We start from the raw sequence: 25,723 nt of genomic DNA, 5'->3' as shown, positions 1-25,723 counted from the left end.
GGAATTCCCTCAAATGTATAAATTACCAAATTACAAATTGCTTTCACAATTGCACCAGCATTTCATTTTATATTATAAACACAATCCAAGTCATTTATGTTCAAATTTTATTGATCAAATTTGATCCTGGTGATATCTGTAAAAAGTGAAGAAAGGTTGCAATTTACGTGCAGATTTTAGACAATGAAAAGAACAAATCAATTTAGCAAGAAATATGAAGAAGACATACTTGAATTACTTTGGTGGGAAAAAAAAAACATGTTGCGCTCAGGCTCACCCTCCCAGGGCCTTGAGTTTTATGTGCAATAAAACAAACATACTAGACCGGCTCCTTCTGCCTATCTTAGCTTTAGGCCAATTCAGAGCTCTGATGTGAGCGTGGTGCTCAGTGCTACCTTGACTTCAGAGTTTCATTGATTCTGTGACGATGCTCATAACTCAATTTGCTTAAACATTAATCTCCCCAACACACGCTCACTCACTGTTGTATTTTGACATGTTTCTTTAAAGACAGTGGCCTAGTGAGCGACATTAGGAGCTCTTATTCCAGTTCTGGTTGTTAATTTTCCACGGTATTAGTCTAGTGTAAGCGTCTATTCCATTCCATGCTCCTTGCGAATTTTTTCCTTTTGTATTTAGGAATTTGAATGCTTGCCCCTTGAAAAAATATATCCTATGTAAGGGGTTCCTGGAACTAAAAAAAGGCGGAGAAATCCTGTTCTCGCTCTTTCCAGGACAATAGTCACTACTGTGGACAGTTATTCAAAAGTTACTTTCTCCTATATGAAAGAATTTTAAAAATAAGTGACAGACATTTCACACTTCAGAACAAGATAGCACATTAGCAAAAAAAAAAAACGTTTTCATAACTAGAACTTTAACAACTCTTTACCAAGTACTGTAGCCACAGTATAAACGCAAAACTCCCCAGACTTGAAAAACTTCAACAGAGACCCCCGACTCATTGTCGGGTGGCCATCTGCCGAGACCACAGACTTAATGTTGCCTTTGAGACTACTGGCAAATATGAGTTTCACTCCATGACTAATAAACAAAAAAGTGTTTTGATTGGGAAGAAGCGATTTGGCTTTGACTAATAAAAACACAACAACAAAATCCCTTGTGGGCTGATTTTGCAATTGCAATAGTGATGGGACATTGTGATTTCCGACTATTCAAGAAGTGATCATTTAAAAATGTAAACACATACAGAGATTTGAAATACATTTAAGAGTTACATATTGATATTTGTGTTTCCTATGTTGCTAAATAATTACAATACAATACAATACAACTTTATTTATGTAGCGCATTTGTTGATAATCAGTGTGAGAAATCATGATCGAACGTGATCAGTGTCTTCACATACAGTAGATGAACAAATAGTGACTGTCCGATTAATCAGCTGGCAGATTTAAAGGTACTATTTATTACTAAACGTACGACTATATTAGGAAATGATTTTTTTTGCATATTATTGAAATTAAGTGTATTTCCTTTTTTGTTATGAATATTGAAAAATCAAATATTTCTACGTACTGTCCCTTTAATTGGCTAATGTTAGCTTTTAACATCGGCAAAAATCTGCATTTTTTTTAACTTTTTTTCTTTTTACACATTAATGCATTATAGCGTAAGACAAAGTTAATGACATTTAAATGTCATTTAACCATTGAGACCCCTCCAAAAAAAGAATAAAAAATTGCCCAATTTTTTTTTCTCTTAGTTGTGAAGTTAAAACAAATGTTAAAGTACAAAGTATCGTAAAACAGTCAAATGTTTTCCCTATAAGTCATATCTTTATTGATGTAATCATTAAGAGACAACAAATGAAGTTACTTTATTTATTATATTTTTTTTTAGCAAAGGTCTGATTCATTTTACTAAATTCATCATCAGCTTAAAATAAAATGAAACTAACATAATCGCCTCTTAGCGTCTCAAGAGTTCCTTTTTGGGGGATTCTTTTACAAACGCTCCAGCATTTTTCATTAAAGCCGTCAAGCTGCCACTTTTGAGAGCCTCATTATGTTGTTGCAATACACCAGAGGGATCTGTGAGCTGAAGTGCTGGGATGATGCAGCCATTTTTGGATTTACACAATCACAGAATTTGTAACAGGAATAATTTTTATGAAGCTGTTTATTTATTTACCGTTATACACTTTTGTCTTTACCAAAATGTATTTCAGAGACCCCCCCCCCACCATTTGCTCAATTAGGATTGCCTCTATGAAGAATGCCTAAAATTTTAAACAATAATTTCTGAAAATAGGATTTTAAGTGCGGCTATTTCAGCATGGGAAACATTTACACATATGAAGTTCAGACAGTATAAAAAAATGCAAGTTTAAACTTTTTCTCACTGGTTTTTTAACATGTTTGCACAAACAACGCTCTCAAAATAATGCTCATTCACACAAACCTGCAAAAATAACCGAAACAATGTCTGTAAAAAAACAAAATGTCTTCCTGTGTCCATCACTTTCTCACCTACTCCTTGTCTTTGTGTACAGTACAACCTTTGAATGGAATTTGACTTCATTCAGTAATGTGTGACGCAGTTGCATAATAAGCAACATGTTGTCCAGCATTGTTGTTTTTGGTCGCGACTACTCATGCATGCCTTGCCCAGGTTGCCTGTTTTAACAATGAAACATCAAGGGAGTCGAATAAAAACAAAAAGTAGTTAATAAATAGCTTTTGTTTGGAAATCACAGAAAATGGCAAATGACTGATAGACATCGTATGTTGTGTTCACTGCTTTTGTTATTTCTGTATATAGAAATACATGTGATGTCTAAAAATGATCTCCTGAAAATGTATATCTAATCTTGTAAATGTAATGTTAATTCTATTCTATGATGTTAGACTTGACCAGTTTCTTAATTATTTTTAAAATAATTATTTTACAAAAGATTCTGCTGTTCTTCTGGTATCTATTGTACAATGGTTTATTTGTTTTCATTTGTGTTCTAATTACCCGCTAATTTATCTTACACCATATGGAAAGCGCTTTGTTACAGGTCCAGCTCTTGTGAAATGCACTATATAAATAAAGTTTGATTGTATTGTATATTCAACTTCCTCCAATATGTCAGATCAGAGAATACGTGCCAGCATTTTAAAATCTATTCAAATGGCGAACAATTTTTCAACTCAACACTTTGCATTGTCTTGTGTCATTCCAAATTCTAGACTCACAAGTGATTTGTTCAGTGAGCCATTTTAGTGAGTACAATTTAGTGTAAATTCATATTCTTTTAGCAGTAAAAAAAAATCGAAATTATCACCAAGACACCAGAAAATAATAGTAAAGCTTTTCAAATAGTCACTTTTTTTTTTGTCTTGTTCTTGAATTTGATTTTTGAATGATTGCATTCTTTTGTACGGTAATTTTAAAAAAGGACTGCATCCTGCATCATTTTATTTCCACTACAAAAACATTTCCTTATGATAAGACAATGTCTCTAATTTAGTTGCATTTCTGTGCTGCAGCATACGTCGTATCTCATGATGGTATACATGTCGAGGATGCTCTCTAGCTGCATTGTTGGCACCCAGCCAGACACCGATGGCAGGGAACACGGTGATCTTGGTTATAACAAAGGTGACATAACATGAGTGCATTTGATTCTGCAAGTCCACAGGGATGAGTAATATGTGAGGCGCCAGGAGGAAAGACTGTCTCTCACATGCTGATGGAACATTTCATTCAATAGAGCAAAGATAATACACCAAGAAAACAACTGCCATCAGAGAGCACACACGGCCCTTCATCGTGCGACGCCTCCCACGAGTCCCACCAATTGATAAGAAAGCTTCAGATGATCGAGTACTCACAAGGTTGTTTTTCACAGAGGCTGATGTGCACATTGTGGCGGCATGTACTCCAGCTCGCTATGCTTACGTGGAAGTCACGATGACCTCATCTGACCTGATGTGAAATGAAATGCTTAAATAAATGTTTATACTGACGCACTGTGTGAGACCTCATTGCTTGTTCCATCCTCAACATCCTGGATTTGTTATAGCCAAATCCTTTAAGAAAAACACTTAAAGAATATCGGGTATTTTTTTTCTTTTATTAGTTTCTTTTCTGTCAGATATATATTTCAAAATAATGAGAGAGAAATATGTCAAAACGAAAAATCATACTGATGCAATACTTAATAATACAGTACTATTTAAATCTTTATTTTTTTTTTAATCTTGTGTTTTTTTATGGGTGTGTTTTACTTGACAAATGTATTTTTAATCTATCAATTTAAAATAAGTAAATTTGCTTTGCTAATATTTAATCCTTCTTCAACAGCATGTCTTTCTTAGTCCTATCTTTTGAGGCCGTAAAAAAAAAACTGACAGGCAGTTGCGGGAATCTATCTGTCTTGTGTCTCGGTGTAACCAGAAGCACGCGGGTGAGTTCATTCAGGGATACAGCCTGCACAGTCATCAGGAAGTGAAACAGAACAGAATGTGCCGTACTAATCGGACTGAAAAACACTACCCTGAGTGGATGCATAAAAAAAAAAAAAGGCCACTCATTCACAACAGCGGTGCATGGCTGCTGGGCACTTTGCAGAATAAACAGTGCTCAACTCTTCATTTAGTGAAGAGAAAACACAAAGGGCTGGGGATCAAGTTCGAAGAGTGTGTACCTTCCTACAAGCACTGAGACATAAATTAGCCGAGGGACATAATGCTCTTTGTGTTGTCGCCATCCGTGTTACGTAGTACATGTTGCAATCTCCTGTGTGCATCTGTTGATCTCTGAACTTTTAACCGGTGGACGAGCAGAAGCAGTGAAGCGCTATAAAAATAAATGAATTAATTAAAAAATACATTTAAAAAAAAAACTTACATACATGTGTTGACTCCTGAATGCACAAGTTTGTATTTTAATATATCGCGACATGAAATCAACGACTGACTTTTAAACCGAATGTTCAGACGCTGCTGTTTGTTTTTGCAGAATCACCAGTTTATTGGGGAAAATGTGGATTTGTTTTGGGTAGTTTGAGTTGAGAGCAAACATTTTTGATTGAAGCGCTGCATCTACTCAACCTCCCTTCCTTCACAACAAGCAGCAGTTTGGTAGATAGTAAACAATTCTTTAAAAAAAAAAAAAAAAGACTTTACACATAATTCACAGTCATCACATTATGTCATAAGAGTAATGCTTTGTAATGTAGAATTAATAAACAATTATGCAACAATATAACCTATTTTCATTGGAGACAATTTAGAGAATATAAAAATAACATCATATTGAAAGGTTTAAATCTTCATGAAGGGTGTGTTCTTGATCATCAGACTACTTGATGCTTTTGTATTTTATTTTAGAAATATATGTTGTTGTAATAAAGGAATGTATATATTTTTTGGGTTAGCAAGCCTCTATATGAGTGCAAATAGATTTCTACAACAATAAGACAATGCATTTTCTACAAAGAATACATTACTATGGAGCACATCATTTCCAGAAACTAAATGGGTGCTATATTCAATTCTGGCAACACGGGCAGAAAATCTGACGGGAAGAAATTGCATACATCATGCCTTGCTGATTAGAGGTTGGTTGAGATGTGTGAGTTAGTATCACCATAACAAGGTTAAATGTTCACAGTGACAGTTGGAGTCTTATCTAAACATTCAGAGGCGTGGCGCCACTCCGCAATCACCACAAACAAGATATACTATGTAAGTAATAACGTGATCCCAAAATAGACCAACGGAACGCAATAAATCACTTAACTGTGTTATGTTTAAAAAGGCACATACACGTATAAATGTTCATCTTTGAAGGTGGATCCTCCTTGCCATGCACAGCCCTGAGTGAACAAAAGATCTTAAAACTAAACTATGCACTGGGCATGTACATGCAACATTATGGGACACGGAGCATGTTTGACAAGTCATCTCCTATTGAGCAATAACCATCTCATTGATTTAGTCATATTCCCTGCTGAGTAATAAGAAAACCGCAACAAATGGTTTGTGCATTTAAGGTTGTACTGCATGGCTTGTGTTTATGTTTCTTGGCGTATTAAACTAACTCATTAAAAAAAATCCATCCATCATCCGTTCCGCTTCTCCTCACGAGGGTCGCAGGCGTATGTAATGGCCCCTTGTTGTGTGCAAATATTAAATTTAAAGCACAAACATTTTCATATTAATCAGCATCAAGCAATTAATTTATGTTGATTTTTTTTAACCTGATTAAATATTCATAAAGCTGGGAATTTGTTTTTCTTACATACGGTGACACCATATCTTCCACTGCACTAGAGAGCGCTGTGGTCCAAGTGAGCTCTCACTTAACAAAAAAGAACGCCAACCTCTCGTCACGTTGGCGTATCCTGCCGGTGCTAACAAGTAACATCAAGTTAAGCTAGTTGCGTGGTCGTATTGAATTCGACGGGACCTGTGTTAGTCGTATAGCAGCCTCAATACTGGTGAGTTTAAGTAAAAAATACGTTGTAAGTATAAAAATACACTCTTTGGCCTCCACGGTGGTGTCGAATTAGGTCAGCCGATACACAAAGGGCCGCGGAAAAGTATTGGCTCGATCGTCTCGATGCTAGTGTGTGTGCTAACATTGGCGTCCGTATTCGCTTGTTTGATTTGAGGGGGGATGGGGAGCATAACTAACTCTTTTTTTATTTGTAGGCTTTTTTTTTTTGAGTTTCTTTCGAGTTTTGAGATTGTGCGACTTTGTGTCCGGGTGTTGAAATCCATAGGCGTCGTTGACGACGACGTTTACTTTGAAGATGCGTTTGGAAACGGGCGTGCTAAATGTTGCTAGCGTGCGTCAGCTCGACGGTTGAGCGAAAAGCATTGCCGCGTTCCATTCCTTTCCCAAATGTGGCGTCCAAAGGCCGTTTCTTGAAAGAACTATTTGATTCGAATTACACCATTACTCGTAAAATATCTCCCCGATGTTCTTGTTTGAAGTAACTTAACGCGCGATGGTGGTGTTATTAATACATGAAATAAATGTTTCAAAATTCGACCGAAGTTAAACATTGGTCCACACTGTTCTTAAAAACTCAATGTGTGGAATAATACAAAAAGCAACGAGGGACTCTTAAGAAGGGGCTTTAATAACGGGAGAGACACTTTGGAGTTGTAAATGTAACCCCCCTTTAAAAAAAAAAAAAAAGAAATCCTTAATTATACGGATACACGCTTCTAATAAAAATACTGCAATATATTATTTGGAACCTCTAACGTTAGTTCCGAATATTAGGTTAGCCCTTTTGGCCACCACCAATGTGAAATGATTAAGGGAGGCAATATTTTTTTTAAACAAACACTGCTTACTACTTGAAGCTCGAATTTAACTAACTGTTTTTTTCAAGTAGTACGGACGTATGGCATCAAGATCAATACTAAAATCGGTACATGATATTTAATACGTGATCGAAGAAATGCAATATTGCAGTTTGTTTGTGACAACGGGCCACTTAGATCAAAATGCTGTCTCTCTTGTAACAACTGTGCGTGACAAGCACTGATTTCTTAGGCAATGTCTAAAGTTGTGACAATTTCCCAACTTTTCTTCCCTCAGGTGTTTCATCAGTTGACTTGGACCAGCTGAAATGGGAGGTATGGGGAATTCCTACTTGGCAGTACATATGACACTGTCCTCAGTGGATTAGACACGGCAATACAATTTTCACTAAATTCAAAAGTATTCTCAAGCATGCAGTATTGTAAAAACACATTACATACAGAACTAGACGGAATTAGATCACATGCACCAAATAAAAGCTTTGGGCCCTTTTCCACCAATATGTTTTAGAGTTAATAGAAGAATCGTCTTGAACCATTGTTGTGCATCGAAGTACTTTCTTATTGCTCTGAAATGTATCACAACCCAGTGAGTAAATTTGACCATTGTTTTCGCTCTTGCTCTCGTCCTGTCAGACCCTTCTTACAACAGAGACTGTCCCCTGGACTGCAAAGTTTATGTTGGGAATCTTGGGAACAATGGCAACAAGGCAGAGTTGGAATCAGCTTTTGGATACTTTGGTCCTTTGAGAAGTGTTTGGGTTGCCAGGAACCCACCTGGCTTCGCCTTCGTCGAGTTTGAAGATCCAAGAGACGCCTCTGATGCTGTGAGAGAACTGGATGGAAGGTAACGCCTGTTCTTTCTTTCTTGTTATTCATCCAATTTTGCCGCTGTTTGCAACGGCACTAACTGTAAAGGGCTTTTTTATTTTATTTTTTTTGTAAGATCAATGTGTGGATGTCAAGTCCGGGTTGAATTGTCCACTGGGGAAAAGCGTTCGAGAAGTCGTGGTCCTCCTCCGTCCTGGAGTCGATACCCGAGGGATGAGGACAGGCGTCGTAGCTCTCCAACTCGACGCAGGTATGTTTCTACATTCGCGCCGCGCTTTTATCGTGTCACTTGCAATATGTACAAAAGGCTGATTTCCCCATACTGTGAGAATCAAACTGATTTGAAAATATTATTTCTTGATAAGTTGTTGACCACAAAAGCATTGTGATTATTCACAAGGATCTGTTTGTATTTCCTAAGTGCAGTATATTTGGCAGTGCCAAATTAAACCAACTGTCAAAAGCAGCTTTTGTCTGCTCCCCACATGAAAATTTCTCATTTTGTAGAAATACATTGCTCTAAAACTGCTTTAATTAAACCATCATCAATCATACACCTATTCCTAGATTATTTTAGAATACATTTTTGTCGGTATAAATTTTGTTTTGCTGAGTTCAGTTTTCCATCTATTAATAAACTGAACCCCGTTGCAGAGTCACCACCACGCTTCTCAACATCTGAGTCAGTCAACTAGTCCTCTTTCAGCATCATGTGACTGCTGACCAGCGATCTGCTTGGCTGGTTTTGTCACATGACCCAGGCGCAGCGCCAGTCGTCAGGTTCCACCAACCTTTTGGTTCCTGAGCATGCAGTTCATGGCATCCTCCACTGCTCCAACCTTAAACCAATCAACAGCGGCCCACCTCACTTTATCAACCAATCGGCGTGTTTACTCGTACTATTCGCCACAGTATCAACGGGAGCGCCCATTGGCTTACATCCCTCCCCCCTAAAGACAGGGAAACTCTTCAGCCGCCCCCTGCAACCAGCAAACAAGCAACTTCTTATCGGCAACATTTGCAGCATGTGGCAGATCCTCTCTGCAATTTCACCTCCCTCGCCAGGGCTACCATGCGCCATTTCTTTCTTGTCCAAACCCCCCCCCAAAATAGTAAGTTGCTTTTATCATGCTCTTTATAGTTGTTAATGAGTTTTTCTATTTCAAAACTCACATGTTACACTTGGCAGTTGTCTAGTTTAAATATTTAAAAGCATCCCAGTAAGAGCGTCAAAACATTGGAAAGGCTTTCTGGTCTGGAGTTTTCATTTACTGCAATCAATTGCCTGTGTACCTGATAGGTTTCATGGCTTAGCAGTTGGCCATTTAGGGTGACTTTGCACATTTGTTGTTTTTCCCCTTCTGTCAATACAATTTCATCTCTAGTACAACTGTCTCCTTTAGTTCAAAGGTGTTGTAACATTTCATCAATACCTATTTGGTTTGCTGCAGTGCCTCTTTTGAGCCAGCAAACGCCTTAAAACGGACACACACACACACCCTATTTTATTTCCTAATCTTGTGCTTTAATATGGACTTGGATATAGTATCCAATGTTTTTACACATAATACAAACATGGTGACAGTCAGAAAATATTGCCTAGTATATTTATAGACATGCATAGACCTTTCAAGTACATCTTGCCACTGTAGAATCTTCACCCCCACCTCCTACAAGTGAGCTCCACGACTGAGCATTGAGCTTGTTAGTGGTATTTGAACTGACTCACTATTTCTGGTGAAAAAAGCAACACATATTTAACTAAAAAAGAATGTTGAGCCATTATTGGGGAGTTCCACCGAGATGATCCTACGAGATTTCCAAGGTACCTAAACACTGTAATCCTGTTTAAAACCAATTTTCACCTACACTCTAGATCCCCGCGGAGGAGGAGCCTGAGCCGTAGTCGCAGCAGGTGTGCATATAAAGCTTTTTTTTTTTTAATTATCCCCAATGCAATACTGGATTAATAAGCATTGTTTCCTCTTCAGGTCTCTTTCACGAGACAGACGCAGATATCGGTCTACTTCCAGAGACAAGACTCGTAAGCGCTCAAGATCATTCTCGCGGTCAAGGAGGTATGTGTTATAATTGTCATGTTTGTAATCTATCCTATCTGAAATACTGCTTGGTGCTTTATTTTCCATTGATTGTGACCTTTCCTCTGCAGCCGATCTCGTTCCAACGACAGGAAATGAAGATGTCACAGAATGACTTGTGTGGGAACTCCAGTTTTTATAGTCAGGCTTTCTTTTTAGATGTTACTTAACCACTCAAAGTGATGTTTGAGTTGTCCAGGTAACGCTGTCGTTAGTCAGTTAACAATAAAGGACGTTTTTCTTCTGTATTTTGGTTTATTCAGCATGATTGTTTTGGTATCAGGTTTTGATTTTTATCTGGTTTACATTTTGATTTTAATGTCCTTTGGTTATGAAATTGTTTAAATTTTTCTTTTTGCTGTTCATTTGTGTGACGGAAAACGGATTCAACTGTGGCTGTTGCCTAAAGCAGAATCTGCAACTCTTTTTCTGTCACATTTTCAAATCATTTCTTGTTTCCTTTTTGAGCTCTGACAACATTGCTGATGGTGAATCGTTTCATCAATAAATGATTTTTTTCCTAAGTCAGATATTGTTGGTCTTTATTTTAAATTTGTTGTTTACATTATTGGACAACACAAAAAGTAAACCACGATCTTGATACAAGTGTAAGCCACACAGGAAGCTTCCCGTCCCTCGCTGTTAAAAAAAAAAAACACTCCTCCCATGTATGAAGTAACTTCCCCTCCAGTCGTGACTGCTGCTATACCTCAAAAGCTGACTGGCTAATGACAAGGGCACACGTCGGTAAGAATATTTACTGTGAATTTGTACAAGGCAGGAAATATTTTGCAAGTAATTGATCCTAGAAATGAGAATTGTCAAAGAAGTGCTTAAAGTAGCCTACATGTATTTACGTGTTTGTCCTGTACTTGGATTAAAACAGGGGACTCATAATGCCTGGTCCTAGTGGAAAAAAGCGACTGGGCTCTCGTCGGAGGGTGGCAACACAAGTTGAAATGCCAGAGAATTTGAGCGTAGCAGATCAGTCATCACAGCCAGAAGAAAGCAGTGAATCTATCAGTTTGTCCAATGAAAGCCAGACTCCTTCGGAAACCTATTGGATGCTTTCATCAGAGCAGAAATCAAGTAGGAGCGATCTTAGTTCAAACAGACGGGGCGAGCGAGAGAGTTCTGAGCTGTCTGCTCTTGAAGCATACCACAAACCTTCAAAGGAAGTTGAGCAATATGTGCTTAGAGAAAAACTCCAAGCAGAAATGCTACCTGCAGGACAAGCAATTAGACAAAAAGAGTATCGTGACGTAGAAGACTATGATTCAATGCATGGGACACATTTGTATTCAGCTGACACACCTGTTCAAGATTTGGACGCCAGCTCTTGCTATTCTGACGTGGAGAGACATCAACCTATAAGTGAGAAATTGCATAGTTTGATTAATGCCGAAAAGGAAGATATAAAAGATGACCAGCCAAACTCTGCTCTAGCGCTGCAGGATGACAAGTTAAAAGTCGAATTGAACGAAATAGATTTTCCACGCAATCTAGACAGGCCCCCTGAAAAAAGCAGCCGCTGTGAAAATGTGGAAATTCAAAACAGTGGTGAGCAAGCAAACTATTCACCAGTGATGGAGGAAATGCTTTCAAATGAGGAACATGAGCCTTTTGACTTTTCACAAGTTAGAAGTGATCAGCTTGCAGATCAAAATAAAATTGAAGTTGTCAAGTCATCTGAATCCCACCAAAAGGATTACCCTGAAATTGTGACACATTCTGGTAAAGAAGATATTGACAAATGTCTTGATCTCACAGGAAAAATGGTTCAACTTGATGTCCTTCCACTGAATGCAAAAATGCCCATTGATTCATGTTTAAAACCACAGGACAAAGAGGAAGAGCAGCTTTTGAAAGACAAAACTGAGTTTTTGTGCCAGAAGGATAGTTGTCAGACACTTGATCCTGATGAGGCATTGATTGACATACTACAAATGGAAACTACACCTTCTCAGGAAAAAAATGAAAATAACCAAGTAGAGGCTAAACTAGAACAGAGTACTAATGAAGTCTTGAGTACTGTGATGGACTGTGTCTTGTCACAAAGTTTACAACCCGAGAGAGCTTTTGTCTTTGATTCCCAAAGTCGGGACAACAATGCAAGCACAGACGAACAGAGAGAATCCTTCAGCCCAGTTAGAACCAGGAGAAAACTGGGCTCTAGTCGCCGGAGCAATAGAAGCCATGAAATAGTCTCTGCTCCTGAGATACATCAAGTCTCAAAAGATGCTGCTGCTGCTGCTGGAAAGACAGGTAACGATGGTAACGAGCTCCCCAAAATGAAAGAAGTGACATTTACAACAGAGGCGGCTGAGAAGAAAAAGATGCAGCTGAAAGAAATGGAAAATTTAGGCACTCTTCCAGGTGAAGACATGCATGATCTTGCCAGGGGAAGTACACATTCTAACTCAACTATACCCCAACTCCTAACACAGCTATCAAATTGCGAGGAGATGCCTGAGGAGGTACTTCCCATCGATAAAGTCAAAACAGCAGGGGAGGAAAATGAAACTTCATCACATAATGGAAACCTTGAAGATATTCTGGAGATGAGCCTGCCCAAAACCAGCCTTAGTCAAGACACAAAAATCGCTGCTAGTGGAGCGATAGCCACAAGCTCGTCACCAAAAGCAGAATCATCTACAGATGAGCACTTCAGCTATTCTCAAGTCAGAGGAGCTCAATATCCAGACAAGGATTTAATTGAGGACTCTGAGTCATTAGAAACAGACCAAATACAATCGGAAATTTTGATGGGTGGACCAACAGGTGATGTTGAGAAAAATATTGAAAACCTTGTCGATGAAATGTTTGAGACACACATGTCTGACATAAGTATGAAAAGCACTCTTATTTCAGATTTAAATCTTCAGGACAAGCAGGAAACACACACAGAAGAGATCAACACAGAGATTTTAGAACAGCGAGATGAAAATAATCATGCCTCGGAAACCAAGGAGACATGGCTCATCACAGAAAAATCAGAACCCGCACAAATTCAGGAACATGACATGGAAATTCAAGGGACATCTGATGTGGAGGAGAGTGATGAAGGAATCTTAAGTGCACTGGCGGAAAACCAATTGTCTTCAAAAAGTTTGCAACCAGAAAAAACTGTTCTTGACTCCCAAAGTGAGGACGAACCCAACACTGAAGACTCTTTCACCCAAGATATGAACTGGAGAAAAATGGGTTCAAGTCGACAAAACGCCAACAAAAGAGGCATGGTAAAGTTCTTTGGTGCTGAAACCTCCAGTGACTATCAAGAGGATGCTGTCGGAGAGACAAGAGATGATGATGATGATGATCCCAGAGAAACTAAAGACATGACATTTAAAATGGAAACAGAGGAGAGAGAAAAGTCAGAGATAAAAGAAACGGGCAATTCAGGTGACGGCACGACTGAGCGAGTCAGCGTAAGTGCACCTATAGGATTCTCTGACTTGATTACTTCACATGCAAAAGCAACTGTACAACTGCTATCTGAACAATCAGGTTTCAGTGAGATGTCAGAAAACGAAGAGCTTTCTATTGTAAAACCCGAAACAAAAGAGGAGGAAAATGAGACTTTGCCACAGAATGAAAATGCACACGCTGGTTATTTGGTGAGTCAACCACTTGTCGATGCAGAGGTGTCTATTGCAACACAGGAGGTGAGCACATCTAAAAGCGGCATCAAAAAAGGCACTGAAATTGAGTGCAGTGTTGCAAAAGCCACCGTTTCCTCATCAAAAGCAGAAACATCCATACATGAACAACATGAGCACTTTGGCTTTTCTCTCGTCAGAGACGCTCCGTGTGCAGACTCGATTTTAAATAAGATTAAACCATCAGAAATGGACCAAAATGAAGACTGTGAAATTTTGAGCCCAGCTCGGAACAGGAGAAAACTGGGGTCTAGCCGACGAAACAAAGGAAGTCATATCAAGGGCTTTGTTCCTGAGACGGAAACGAACGTTACCAGAAACGACAGCGATAAAAAGGATCCACCCGTAACTAAAGACATCGGGCTTACGATAGAAACCGCTGAGATGGAAGACAGCCCGAAAATTAGGCAGAGTCAAGATGCTGACATTGGGTGCGCGCCAACAAATGCCACAATTTCGTTACCAAAACAGGAAGTGGAGGGACATCGTGAGCTTTCCGGCATTTCTGGAGGCTCTAGTACCCAATGTTTAGAGAACAATATCAGTCGACTGCTCAAACAAAATGTAAACGTTAATGAGCGAAATTATATTGATGACTCTGCGGTGAAGGAGCTCTGCTCTCCTGCTGGAATCATGCAAATGGAAGTTTCTGCAGATCGTGAAACCAATGAGGAATTAATGACGGAAGGAACACAGGATTCCTGGGATCAAACATTGGCAGCGGGGCAGCAAGCGTCACAAGATCGCCTGGAAACAACATTCACAGCCACGGAGAAAATAGTAGCTGAAGTTGTTACAAGCCAAATAATTCAAGAGCAAGAATCTCTTTCTCCAACATCGGACAAAGACGATGTCGCCAATTCTCAAGGAGAAGTCCCAGACACAATGTGTATCCCCCATCAACACACAAATGTTTGCTCTGCATCAAGCTTGAAAGTACAAAAGTCAGAAGAAACCTTTGACGTAAAAAGCAGAGAGGCTCCGAAGGATGTGTCTTTAAAGGAAGAGTCACTGGAAAATGTTCTAGAATCTAAGAACGGTGCCCAGGGAAAATCTGTGGAAGAAATAAGCGATAATTCCCAGCCAATAGGACTGTTGAATGTTTCTTTGACTCCTACTAAAAAGAGAAAAATGGGCTCTACTCGCAGATCTCGTCTGAACGGGAAACAAGAAACAGAAATGGAGAGAGAACACGATACCAGACCTCAAGAAAAAGTGGACGTGCTGGATGATGTTCCACAGACAGAAGCATTACAAAGTCGAAAGGCCGAATCATTGTGTGAAGGAGAGCGGGAATTCAACACGGTCGCGGCTGATTCGAAGCTTCACAACCGTACCAGAGAAAGCAACGTGACACCAACCACCAATGATGTCACGACCGTCTTTTCAGAACAGGTGTCCTCCCATGAGACAAAAGGTGCTAATCTTTTAACTTCCCAGGTAGCTGACGGGACGGGAAGCGACACAGACATGATGGCTCGCATGGAGACACTTGAACCTGATTATGTTCCAGTCTCTGTGCCGGTGGATACCGAGAGTGAGAAAAAACAGCAGTTGCTTTCAAATAAAAGTAGTGAGGCCACACAACATGATGTAAAAGTAATGCAAGGCCAAGATGCGAGTCCCAATTTGAACTTGACGACTAAAAAAAGAAAGATGGGCTCTACACGCAGAAATCTAGGAAGCAAGTCAAAGGGCGACTTGGAGCTAAAGTTGGATTTGAGTAATGAGGTGCCGGTCACAGCCCTTGTTATGCCAGAGCGGGCGTGTCAAAGTGAAGATGAAAAATTGAAGCCTGAGAGCTCAGGTTGTCAACCAACCAACCAAGAGAACACTGGCGAACCTCCAAGCACACTTCTGGCTCACCAGACAGCCGAAGAAAATCTACCTTCAGAATGTCATCCAATTCGACTTGACATCATGGAAAAACAGCCCACCTCGGCCAAACTTGAGATGCTCTCAGAGGTCGAGCTTGGAGGGAGAAAGCGGAAACTGGGGTCTCACCGGAAGTCCAAACTACACCAATCTCATGTTAATCAAAATGAAGAAGACAGCATGACGCAAAAACAACCTGAGCAAGCTTTAAAATCAAGCACGCACGAACAAGCAGATGACGCCATTCAAGGGCCTGAAGAATCACAGGTGAGAGACAAAACACGTAATTGTGCATTTACTGATCCACAGTTTGCAAGTCTTTGCTATGGACATTATTAAGATACAAATTTCAAGTATAAAACTTTTTTTTTTATATAATTAAACGCCGCAAATGACAAAGTCTCATTTTCAGAGCGAAATGGGTGACACCAAACCATCATCCAATATTTCCAAGTCTGTGAGGTAAGAGTCCTTTCTTGACTTTGTATTATGCAATGACATTGACACAATTTGATTTCACTACTGATTTATCACAGAAACAAGACGCCTGAGGAAGTGACGCCATCTCGAGCCCATCAAGATAAAGTCAACCTGAGTCGGGATACTCAGAATTTTTTTGGTATAGATGCACTTGGGTCGGGCATTTTAATATGGGGACAATACAACAGACTTCCTGCATAACGTCATAAGAATCAGTACAAGATTAATCAATCGTTGCAGTTCTGAACTTTATTCCAAAATTCTGCTGAGGGTTTTAAATATTTGAGCATGCAGTTTAGGAAGATAACCACATTATGTTGGCAGGTCAATCGGCCGACTCGAAAGCAAACCCCTACAACGTGGTCATGGTTGGAGACAGCAACGTGGGCAAGACCTCGTTCATGAAACGAGCGCAAAACGGGAAATTCTTTCCGGACTTGCCTGCCTCTGCTGGTAAAAGCCCCATTTTTATAAATGTAATCAAACAATGTCAAATCATGTCACACAAACGTGTTTTGAAGGACTTGATACGTGCTTGTGGACGATGGTCGTGGATGGCAAACCTGTGGTGCTCCAGCTGTGGGATACAGCAGGTCAAGAAAGGTAAGACATTTACGTGTTGTATAGAGCCAAAACATTTATTCCTTCCACTTTCCCACGAAAGCTTAACTCAATTATATTTATAAAGCACTTTTAAGACAATCACCGCTATATGCAAAGCGCTGTACATGAAGCAAGAGGAGTTATGTGCTCCCTCTTATGAGTACCAGTCAAGAGGTGAGCAGCAGCGTTTTGGACCAACTGGAGACGCTTGATGGAGGATTGGCTAAAGTGGATTCCATTAATCCAGCCTAGATGTGAAAATTTACTGAATTACTGTGACAAAGTGCTGTTGATAAAGAAGATACTTTATAAATTGAGGAGAAGTGATAAATAGAAGCTAGCTTCTATTCCACTCCATGTGACTAAATACGCCATATTTGGGCAACTTTATTGTCATTTCCCATTTGGTTCTGGCAGTAAAAATCATTTTAATGTGCACAATGTGATTCATTGTGTGGTCACAGAGGAGCCGAGCTGCCAATGGAAGATTTGATATTCGATACGGTATGCATTTTGAATTCTTGAAGTTCAAGCACTAACACGATCCCCACACAGATGTCAAGTTTTGGTACTTTGCTAATAGGATCGGCTTATCAGAGGTCCTCTTGCGTAATCGCAGGGATTGCATGATCAGATTGTGCCGGGAAGAATGTTTGGTGATTTTTCTGGGAATTTTGCAAGCCACAGCCATCAGACCTTAAAACCACAGTCATCTTTTGAGCTTTTACTGCCATTACAGACCAGTTTGCTTTGTTTGTTGACAAAAATGCTTTTTGGAAAAGTTGATGGAAATTTGCAATTAAATCCGCCGCTCCTTTTAAGTGTGTCAATTGTATCTAATTGTTTCCCATTTTTACGGCTTTTAAAGGTTTCGGAGTCTCACCAATCAGATACTCCACAGAGCGCACGCGTTTCTCCTGATGTATGACATCACTTCCGCTCAAAGCTTCAGCGCTGTTCCCTACTGGGCAAAATGCATTCAGGTGAGTTCTGCATTTTAAATGACAACTTTTCTTTAGTTGGTTTTGCATCTCGCTGCACTGATGTGCAGCTGAATATTGTGTTGTGGGACTTTTAGGGACGGTTTCCCCCTATGGGAATCCGTAATGATTATTTTATGTAGCTTCACATGAGCATGGAAACCCCTTAACACTCCACTGTTAACGCTTATAAAACATTATAATGATCCAAAAACATTTTTATTGGTTTTTATGTCATATTTTGTAATACATTTAATTTGGCCCTGAGGGACCGTATAAAAACTGAAATGGACTCTTGTAGGAAACAGAGATGCCCCTTTGCCCTCCAAAGCTCTGAACAAGCTGAAACGACGTTATTGTGCCTGGGAGCAGTTTAAATGCAACAGGCGTCCGTGACAATCTGACAACCAAATAGGCACGACAAATGGATTCCGTAGTATTTATATAAGTCTGAAGCTCGAGTTTCACAAAAGATTGACCTCTGATGATCAGAACTTATTTCACATGTTGCCTACTAATTGTTTTCAGGAAGGGGCCATGGAAAATGTTCCCGTTTTACTTCTTGGAAATAAAAGTGATCACATCAAGCGTCATGTTACAACTGAAGAGGGTCAGAATGTTGCAGAGGTATGTTGCTGGCTTGTGGCTGCTTCTCCTGCCTCAAGGAGAAAAAAAAAAAAAGCAAATTTTTCCAATGATAACTTATCTTTGAATAGACGTTAAACGCAGACTTCATGGAGTGCAGCGCCGTCTCCGGCGACAACGTGATTCAGTCTTTGGAAGCAGTTGCCAGGTAATTATCTTTCTTGTCGCTATGTACTGTACGTATTTATTAATAAGAGTATGTCATAATATTCAGCGTGTGCGTCACGGTGCTTGTTGTTGTTGCCAGATTGTTGAGTCATAAAGATGACAGAAGAGATGAAACCATGTTGTTACATAAAGCACCTCCAAAGAAGAAAGCAGGATGTTGCTGAACGGAGAAGTGGGGCATTACTCAAGTTTGTTGGCTTTTCGCATCTGAGGAATTATTTATTTAGCTTAAAAGGTATAGATGTATCAAAATAGGTGTAACAGCTAAATAAATGACAAGAGTATAGTTGTTTTTTTTTAGAAATTGTCTAAAAAAAATTTTCAAATTGTGATCATCTGAGTAAAACTGCACCAAAAAATAATTTCAAAAGACCAATACTGCCTTTAGCCTCAAGTGTAAATGTGTTTAAATCCAGGTTAGAAATAAGGACCCTAAAGTAGCGTGCATTTATTCCAAATTCATAATCAACCAATCTGAAATCTGAATTACAAAGAATTTATTCATGTTTTCATATATTTATTTTAAAACACATACTGCCAATGGGCAACTGATTCTTTAAAAATGTAATGTATATGTATAAATATTTCAATTCAGGCTTATACTATTCATAATAATAATTATAAAGCTTTGGTTTTTACTTTTGTGTATTAAACATTATATTCACTTTCTGAGCCTCCCGAAGTCAATCTTGCAGTTCAAGTTTTCAGATACACAGTGGCTCACCTAAACATGGTCAAAATTAGTTAATCATTTTCAGGGAGTGTTTTCAACTCAAATGGAAGACTGGGACAGGAAAAGATTTTTTACAAAAGCACGGTGGACGGAGGTTTGATGCACTCTACCCGACACCCATGATTAAAGTCTTGTAGAGCATTTCGATAAATTACTTTTTCCAAAATCATACTCTTGCACTGTTAGCTCTTCAGAAATTTTAGTCAACTGCTTTGCTTTAAATGTCTTAAATTCTTCCGTTTTTTTTCTTCAAACTATCTTAAATTTGTGATGCACATTGAATTACCTTGTGTATGAAATGCGCTCTACTCTGTAAACAAAGCTGTCTTGTCGTACTGCTTTGATTGACAAGCGTAATAATGACTTAACATGTTAATGAGGTTGTAAAACTATTATAATGCGAAACATTTTTCAATGACAATTACATTATTTTAAATAACTATTTGTTGCAAAACTCTGCGTAATAAAGCTTCAGATGTCAAATGGCTTGTTGTTCTTCAAGTTCCTTTCAGTCTTTATGGGTGTTCTTGTGACTGACAAGCAAGCACTGTTCTCAGTTTGGACAAAAAGTCCCTTGCAGGTATGGAGAGAATGAAAACAATGTGATTGCTTCAGCACAAAGAAGCTTCTGTCACAGGCAAATGTTGACACTGCCTCCTATAACAGTGGACATTCTGACGTCAGGGCTGTCAAGTCTCCTTCCGACCTGAACTTAACTCAGTGGCGCTCGTTTGTGGGCTCGCGGTGGACTGAAGTGGTCTTAGCTTCAGGTTCCCTCACTTGAACGTACTTCGTCGCTGTTGCTGTGTGCTTGTTGTTTGCTTCTTTTGTTTGTAATCACAATCCCTGATGGACTGGGCAGTCTGTTTTTCTTCGCAGCGTGATATTGTCGGACGGCACGCATGACCTCAGGGGTCGTCCACTGGTGACGGATGAGGGCATCCTGCAGCGTGAAGGTGCCGTCTCTCGTGCGCCGAACTGCCTTGCAGACGGCCGTGCTGCGCAGCTCGAGTCCTATCTCGTGCACCACTTTGCGCAGGTATTTCTGTGTTTCGTTCAAGCACTGTACCTCTGAGATCAGAACATATCAATTGAGTGAGTAACAACATTAAAATGACACGTCTACGGGTGTTTTGAGTGACAGTTCACCCAGCGTGAAGTCGGGAGGCTGGAAGCGAATGCACCGCAGACCCGTCAAAATAGGCGGCGACTTCCCTTCAGGACCTAGTAAGCCTTGCGCGGCCATCTCGTAGGCTTCCTGTGATTGCATGTCTACATTGGCATATCTGTGAAGGATGAACATAATGACTGACAATCAGTTATGATGTGTGTAATATGGAAAGAGCCAAGATTGACTTACATTAATAAGGCCTTTTGATTTGCTCCCTGCAGCATTGCCAAAACTCGTTCCAACTTATCTTGCGTGATGTGATCTGTTGAGCAAACAAGTGATGGCTAATGGAAACTGATCAAGTCAAGACTGTTTTACGACACGTTCCAAATTATGCAAATGTTTTTCTCACATTTTTATAGTGAACGCAATGGAACTCAGCATTGTTTTCAAGTCATCACCTGTTGGAATATGACTGTTTTTAAACAAACTTCCCAATAGCAGCATTAGTCTTTTTTTTCTTTTCAAAAATCTAAACATGCGTTTGCAAAATAATTTGGAAATTTGCATTTGCAAAATAGTCTGGAATACTGTGTGGTAACAAATTTCTATGTACCCCCCCCCCCCAAAGGTTACGTTCTAACATTTTTCCCAAGTCTATACAGATCCAATTAAACCATCTAACTTTGTAAAAAAAAAATAATAATAAAAATGCATTATTTAAATATGTAAACATGATCAAATTAATTCACAAAAGGCGTGTTTTTATGTTATGGTTTGTGCCCTTTAAGTTCCATAGTTTCTAAACTCAATTAATTTTGAGCCAATTTATTGTTTCATTTTCATGAACCTGAATTATTTAGACCTAGAACACATTTAAGTGCAGCTACTTAAGAATTTTAGGCAGCAGTGAAAAAACAATAAGTACATAGCAAGAGCAGATAGGAAAGCTTGTCTTACAATTCTCCGGTACGAAACCAGTTATTTTCAGTGTGATACAGTATATGCGCCACCAGTTGCATGTGGGCTCCCTCTACTGGTAAGAAAATTAATTACTGTCTGAACTATCACTTAGATTAACTTTTATTACATTTAATCCATGACAACTGTTTGTTTTTTTAAATTATGTAGGAACTATTTTTCTTTATATTTTCTGTGCAATATATTTTAATTTAATCACTACGCAAGTGCAGTTTGTTTGAAATGTTCCAATATTTAAGCACAGCGATGTTAAAAAAACAGGTAGATAAGACCCAAAAAAAGCATTGTGTGGATATTGTGAAGCACTTATTATACAATCCATACCATAAGTGGATCTTTCCACAACTCGTCCCGTATGGGAGAAATCATCTGTGGCGGTCCCAAACGCACCTTCCAGCGTGTAGTCCTGTAATAGAAGGGTCCATTCAATCTATGGGGATTGTTTGCAAATAACACCACAGTGCTGTTGAGGTTGGAAAAAGATTACCCTTGTGAGTTTCATGTTGTAGAGCTCATTCAGAGCCTTGTTTCCATTCCCAACTCCAAGTACTAAAGTGAAACCAGATGTTAAAATCAAATCAAGGATTTAAAAAAAAATGTTTTAACATGACGAAGACCATACCCATTACACCAGAGGAAAATGTATCCAAACGATGTCCAACACCAACTCGAATATGTTGGAATTCAGGCCCAGTAACTGAAATAATTAAATAAATAGATTTGTATTAGTCTCTCTTAGTCCACTCAAACCTCGAGTTATAACTCGTGCACGTACTGCACGAAAAAAGCAAAACGGCGAATATAACTATTGAATTATAGGTGGCAGAAATATATATATATCTCCCCGTACCCAAAGGGTGTTTGGACATGACGGGGACGCAGACTGCTGACAGCCCCTTGGGAGTGAGAGTGTCACCGCCTGGAGGTGCCAAAAACCGGGTCTGCACGGGAAGAGGCGGCGATGGCAACGCATCTAAACCTGCAATATTGATATAGCACATACATATGCAAATATTTTTGGAGTATTCGCATTATGTATTATTTCGGCAAGTGGGCCATGATGATGAAACTGACCTTTAAGGAGCTCGGTCTCGATGTTGTCCCTCACGAGTTTCCATGGGACGCCCGGAGGTTTGTAGACGCAAAACAAACCCTCTAACCTTCGGAGAAGTCGAACCCCAGGAGTTGCCATTGTTTAACTTAAGATCGATAAAGTATCTCTTATTTTAGAGGACTTAACATGTCACGGAGTGTTGTGAGAGCAGGCTGGAACATGAACAACTACGCATGTGCGTTTACACTATGGCGTGAGGGACATAGCTGCTTTTTGCACAGCGCCCCCTGTAGTACTGGATGTTACACGGTTGACACAAATGCTCGTTTTTCTTGTCGTATCGGATGTATTCTCGCGATGTTTGTTTTTTGTGCACTTTAAATTGACATAAACTGCATTTACACAACGTTCACAGCAACTTCAAACGAGGTCACCTTGCACACGTAAGCTACTGTATAAACAATTTTAACACCAGAAGTACGGTGCGACGTTTTTGACCTTGACTCGATTTGCGTACGCGGTCGCCGACCGCGCACTAGTAAGATAGCACCACTACCCAACGTAGTTATTGACAGCTGTTATTTGCAACAGTGCGTATTTTATAACAGTACACGCACGCCGAACGCCAGTGGAGTACACGTATCTTGTTATTCAGGGCGAAATCTATAGATATGTAGTTCTCTACGATTTATAGCCAAGACGACGGTAAATTACAAACTTCATAACTGGATTGGCAGATTCGTTAATTTGCTAAATATTGTATTGAAGTCCGGGAGTCTTTTGGAGAAAAAGCTAACCATTGTCGCTAAAACTTTTGCATGAAATCTATAAGAATATATTTAAACGTGTAAAATGAATCCTGAATTAATCTTGATATTCACCACCCAGCCACAGGATACTTGTCCACAGAATACGACGAATCTGCGAGTCATTGGAAAACCAATAAATCCGGTTCTTGCGTTTATTGTGATCTAAACTGCTCCCCTGGCAACGTGTGCGCCATAGGCCGGTTTCGAAGGTTTAAAATGAATTTGCAGCTAATGGGTGACGTTATTTTTTTTTTTTCTCAGAGACTGTTAACTTTTGCATTTTACCTGCTGGGCATTGTAAACTTTTTGTAAATTGTGGTGCCGTGGTTTGGCCAGCAGAGGGCAGCGCAATTTGGCGACACCTACAAAAAGCACTAAGTGCATTGAATTAACTATAATATATATATATTTGATTTTGTTTTAGTGACATTACAAATGCCTTCAAATAATCAAAATCATCATGTCACTCCAGGATGTGAGTTTAGAATTTCCCAGCATGTTCCCACGCTTACGTTTAATTGAATTGCCACTAGATAACAGACGCATTCAGAATTTCGGGCCCTGGAATAGTTGCCCACTTTTACCAGTTCCGTGACTCAGTCTTCATACCACCATTCTCTGCCGATTAGTCACTGTCGAGACTAAAGAATTCTCCAAGTAACAATGTACTCCCACATCCTTCATTTTCATATTGACTTTTCAAGACATCATGGCAGAAAATGTCAGTTTTTACCCTCAATTAGACTGACGAGATTAGTGGTTACCGTAATTTGTAGGATTGGTGGCTATACAGTTCCTGGAACTTAGTTGCCTTCTGTCATACCTCGGCAGGTGCAATGCGGGCCCCTCTGCGGTGGGTCCTGTGGGACGTGAAAGACACCCTCCTGAGGGTGCGTTCCTCGGTGGGTGAGCAGTACTGCGACGAGGCCAAACGAATGGGTCTGAGCCTCACGCCTGCAGAGGTGGAAGCCGCTTTCCGCCAGGCGTATCGACATCATTCCAGCCAATTCCCAAACTACGGCATCGCTCAGGGACTGGACGGACATTCGTGGTGGACGGTGGTGGTAAAGGCCACCTTCTCTCAGTGCAGAGTACGTGACCCGGCCCTGCTCAGTACAATGGCCCTCAACCTCTACCACAACTTCAGCAATGCAGAGAATTGGGAGGTAAATGATGTAATTTTTGGTTGTGTCAACAGGTTAGAGAGGCCAAAAGACAATTTATAACTACTTGCAGTTCAGGTTCTGTTATCCTTGAATTGACCAATACATTTCCTGGTTCAATTACGATTGGCCTTTTTATATTCCTCTTCATCAAGACAACACCTAATAATTGATCTATGATTATTCCCATTGTGATGTTTCTCACTAGTCCTCCTAAGGAAGTGGCGCTGAGCTTTATGTCGATTCATGTGAATTTTGCCATTTAGCGCTATGTGAGAGATTGGTATTGGGCAAAAAGTACTGAAAAATAGAACTGTTAGACGTGTATATTAAAACATTTAGATTGTCAAATTAAGGTTATGTATAAAGGTGATAATGTATTTCCTGAGATTTCACCCAAAATCATAATAACCCTAACTTTTTTTTATAGTCATTTATGTTGAATAATGTCTTTCTATTTGAGGTATTTCCAGACTCAAAGTCCGCTCTGGAGAGCTGCACCTCATTAGGACTGCAACTGGGAGTGGTTTCCAACTTTGACAACCGCCTAGAAGCCATCTTACGCGGTTGCGGGCTGCTTTCGCACTTCAACTTTCTGTTGACGTCAGAGGCAGCAGGTGTTGAGAAGCCCCATGCGGGCATCTTTGAGCGGGCCCTGCAAAAGTGCGGCACGCCCCCGGCCAGCATCGTTCACGTCGGGGACCATTACGTGAATGATTACCTGGCGTCTCGCTCGGCCGGAATCCACGGCTTCCTTTTAGACCGAACAACTAACTCTGAGAGACATCAGGTGCCGAAAGAGCATCGGCTCTCATCGTTGGATGAGTTGTCAGCACGACTTAAGCAGCAAATGGAGGAATGCTGCTGATTATTTAGGGTTATGGTTTACTCGTTTGTAAATATGTAAACAGTATATAATGGCAGTTCAGTCCTTTGACAGTTATTCTGAACAAATAAATATTTCATCCAACTGAATGCTTCTTTGTAACCTTAATACATTGGAACCTGCGGTGGAATGCCGCAGCGTGGGTCCCCCTTTAGCATGGATTGAATCCACCAGTCTCGCATTGAGCCTTTTTGAAAAAGTTGACAGTCAATTGCTGGGCACATTTTGACAAAACAATCACATTCACACTTATTGAAGAGTTTGTCTTCAAACATGTTTTTACAATGGGAGAGGTAGGAAACTAATGCAAGCACAGGGAGAATGGATTATCTTAATAACAGAAATGGCAGCTTT

The 25,723-nt window shown here is 39.7% G+C and overlaps 4 protein-coding genes across 7 annotated transcripts; 3 read left to right on the top strand and 1 right to left on the bottom strand.

Annotated features, from left to right (window-relative positions):
• The first annotated feature begins 6,289 nt into the window (after positions 1–6,289).
• srsf3a (serine and arginine rich splicing factor 3a) lies at positions 6,290–10,746 on the top strand. The gene is made up of 7 exons (XM_088309950.1): positions 6,290–6,454; positions 7,570–7,607; positions 7,929–8,139; positions 8,239–8,373; positions 10,000–10,038; positions 10,115–10,201; positions 10,294–10,746. The coding sequence occupies exons 2-7, from the start codon at positions 7,601–7,603 to the stop codon at positions 10,319–10,321; spliced, it is 507 nt and encodes a 168-aa protein (XP_088166076.1). The 5' UTR covers positions 6,290–6,454; positions 7,570–7,600; the 3' UTR covers positions 10,322–10,746.
• Positions 10,747–10,912: 166 nt separating this feature from the next.
• Positions 10,913–19,850, top strand: rab44 (RAB44, member RAS oncogene family). Its single transcript, XM_088308420.1, has 10 exons — positions 10,913–10,969; positions 11,109–16,023; positions 16,169–16,218; positions 16,293–16,375; positions 16,561–16,689; positions 16,758–16,839; positions 17,708–17,822; positions 18,348–18,446; positions 18,536–18,612; positions 18,712–19,850. The coding sequence occupies exons 2-10, from the start codon at positions 11,119–11,121 to the stop codon at positions 18,794–18,796; spliced, it is 5,625 nt and encodes a 1,874-aa protein (XP_088164546.1). The 5' UTR covers positions 10,913–10,969; positions 11,109–11,118; the 3' UTR covers positions 18,797–19,850.
• trub2 (TruB pseudouridine (psi) synthase family member 2) lies at positions 18,817–23,444 on the bottom strand. Its single transcript, XM_088308421.1, has 8 exons — positions 22,532–23,444; positions 22,308–22,436; positions 22,080–22,154; positions 21,945–22,006; positions 21,782–21,863; positions 20,726–20,798; positions 20,515–20,651; positions 18,817–20,436 (listed from the first exon to the last, which is right to left on the bottom strand). Exons 1-8 carry the CDS (start codon positions 22,647–22,649, stop codon positions 20,132–20,134), a joined length of 981 nt encoding a protein of 326 aa, XP_088164547.1. The 5' UTR covers positions 22,650–23,444; the 3' UTR covers positions 18,817–20,131.
• On the top strand, positions 19,915–25,453 carry hdhd3 (haloacid dehalogenase-like hydrolase domain containing 3). Of its 4 annotated transcripts, XM_088308424.1 has the most exons (5): positions 20,354–20,404; positions 20,510–20,592; positions 22,314–22,954; positions 24,152–24,486; positions 24,947–25,453. In XM_088308424.1, the coding sequence occupies exons 4-5, from the start codon at positions 24,157–24,159 to the stop codon at positions 25,349–25,351; spliced, it is 735 nt and encodes a 244-aa protein (XP_088164550.1). In that variant the 5' UTR covers positions 20,354–20,404; positions 20,510–20,592; positions 22,314–22,954; positions 24,152–24,156; the 3' UTR covers positions 25,352–25,453. The 4 variants fall into 4 exon arrangements, with proteins under 4 accessions (XP_088164548.1, XP_088164549.1, XP_088164551.1 ...); XM_088308425.1 differs by lacking the exon at positions 20,510–20,592 and having other exon boundaries at positions 20,309–20,404; XM_088308422.1 differs by lacking the exon at positions 22,314–22,954 and having other exon boundaries at positions 19,915–20,592.
• Positions 25,454–25,723: the final 270 nt, after the last annotated feature.

The sequence above is a fragment of the Idiotropiscis lumnitzeri genome, chromosome 11, assembly GCF_059441095.1.
Source record: "Idiotropiscis lumnitzeri isolate Australia: NSW breed Sydney's pygmy pipehorse chromosome 11, RoL_Ilum_1.0, whole genome shotgun sequence".
Classification (NCBI taxonomy): domain Eukaryota; kingdom Metazoa; phylum Chordata; class Actinopteri; order Syngnathiformes; family Syngnathidae; genus Idiotropiscis; species Idiotropiscis lumnitzeri.
This window is presented reverse-complemented; position numbering and strand designations above follow the sequence as displayed.

What these genes read in the sequence shown, in the direction of transcription:
- rab44 (XM_088308420.1), top strand. Translation starts at nt 11,119, where the DNA reads ATGCCTGGTCCTAGTGGAAAAAAGCGACTGGGCTCTCGTCGGAGGGTG. An exon ending in AAGGGCCTGAAGAATCACAG is followed by an intron (nt 16,024 to 16,168) that starts GTGAGAGACAAA and finishes TCTCATTTTCAG; the next exon opens with AGCGAAATGGGTGACACCAA. An exon ending in ACTGGGCAAAATGCATTCAG is followed by an intron (nt 17,823 to 18,347) that starts GTGAGTTCTGCA and finishes AATTGTTTTCAG; the next exon opens with GAAGGGGCCATGGAAAATGT.
- hdhd3 (XM_088308422.1), top strand. Translation starts at nt 20,544, where the DNA reads ATGCACCGCAGACCCGTCAAAATAGGCGGCGACTTCCCTTCAGGACCT. An exon ending in CGACTTCCCTTCAGGACCTA is followed by an intron (nt 20,593 to 24,151) that starts GTAAGCCTTGCG and finishes ATACCTCGGCAG; the next exon opens with GTGCAATGCGGGCCCCTCTG. An exon ending in GCAATGCAGAGAATTGGGAG is followed by an intron (nt 24,487 to 24,946) that starts GTAAATGATGTA and finishes TTTCTATTTGAG; the next exon opens with GTATTTCCAGACTCAAAGTC.
- srsf3a (XM_088309950.1), top strand. An exon ending in GTGAGAGAACTGGATGGAAG is followed by an intron (nt 8,140 to 8,238) that starts GTAACGCCTGTT and finishes TTTTTTTGTAAG; the next exon opens with ATCAATGTGTGGATGTCAAG. An exon ending in TCATTCTCGCGGTCAAGGAG is followed by an intron (nt 10,202 to 10,293) that starts GTATGTGTTATA and finishes TTTCCTCTGCAG; the next exon opens with CCGATCTCGTTCCAACGACA.
- trub2 (XM_088308421.1), bottom strand. Translation starts at nt 22,649, where the DNA reads ATGGCAACTCCTGGGGTTCGACTTCTCCGAAGGTTAGAGGGTTTGTTT. An exon ending in CGAGACCGAGCTCCTTAAAG is followed by an intron (nt 22,437 to 22,531) that starts GTCAGTTTCATC and finishes TCAATATTGCAG; the next exon opens with GTTTAGATGCGTTGCCATCG. An exon ending in ACAACATGAAACTCACAAGG is followed by an intron (nt 21,864 to 21,944) that starts GTAATCTTTTTC and finishes CTTCTATTACAG; the next exon opens with GACTACACGCTGGAAGGTGC.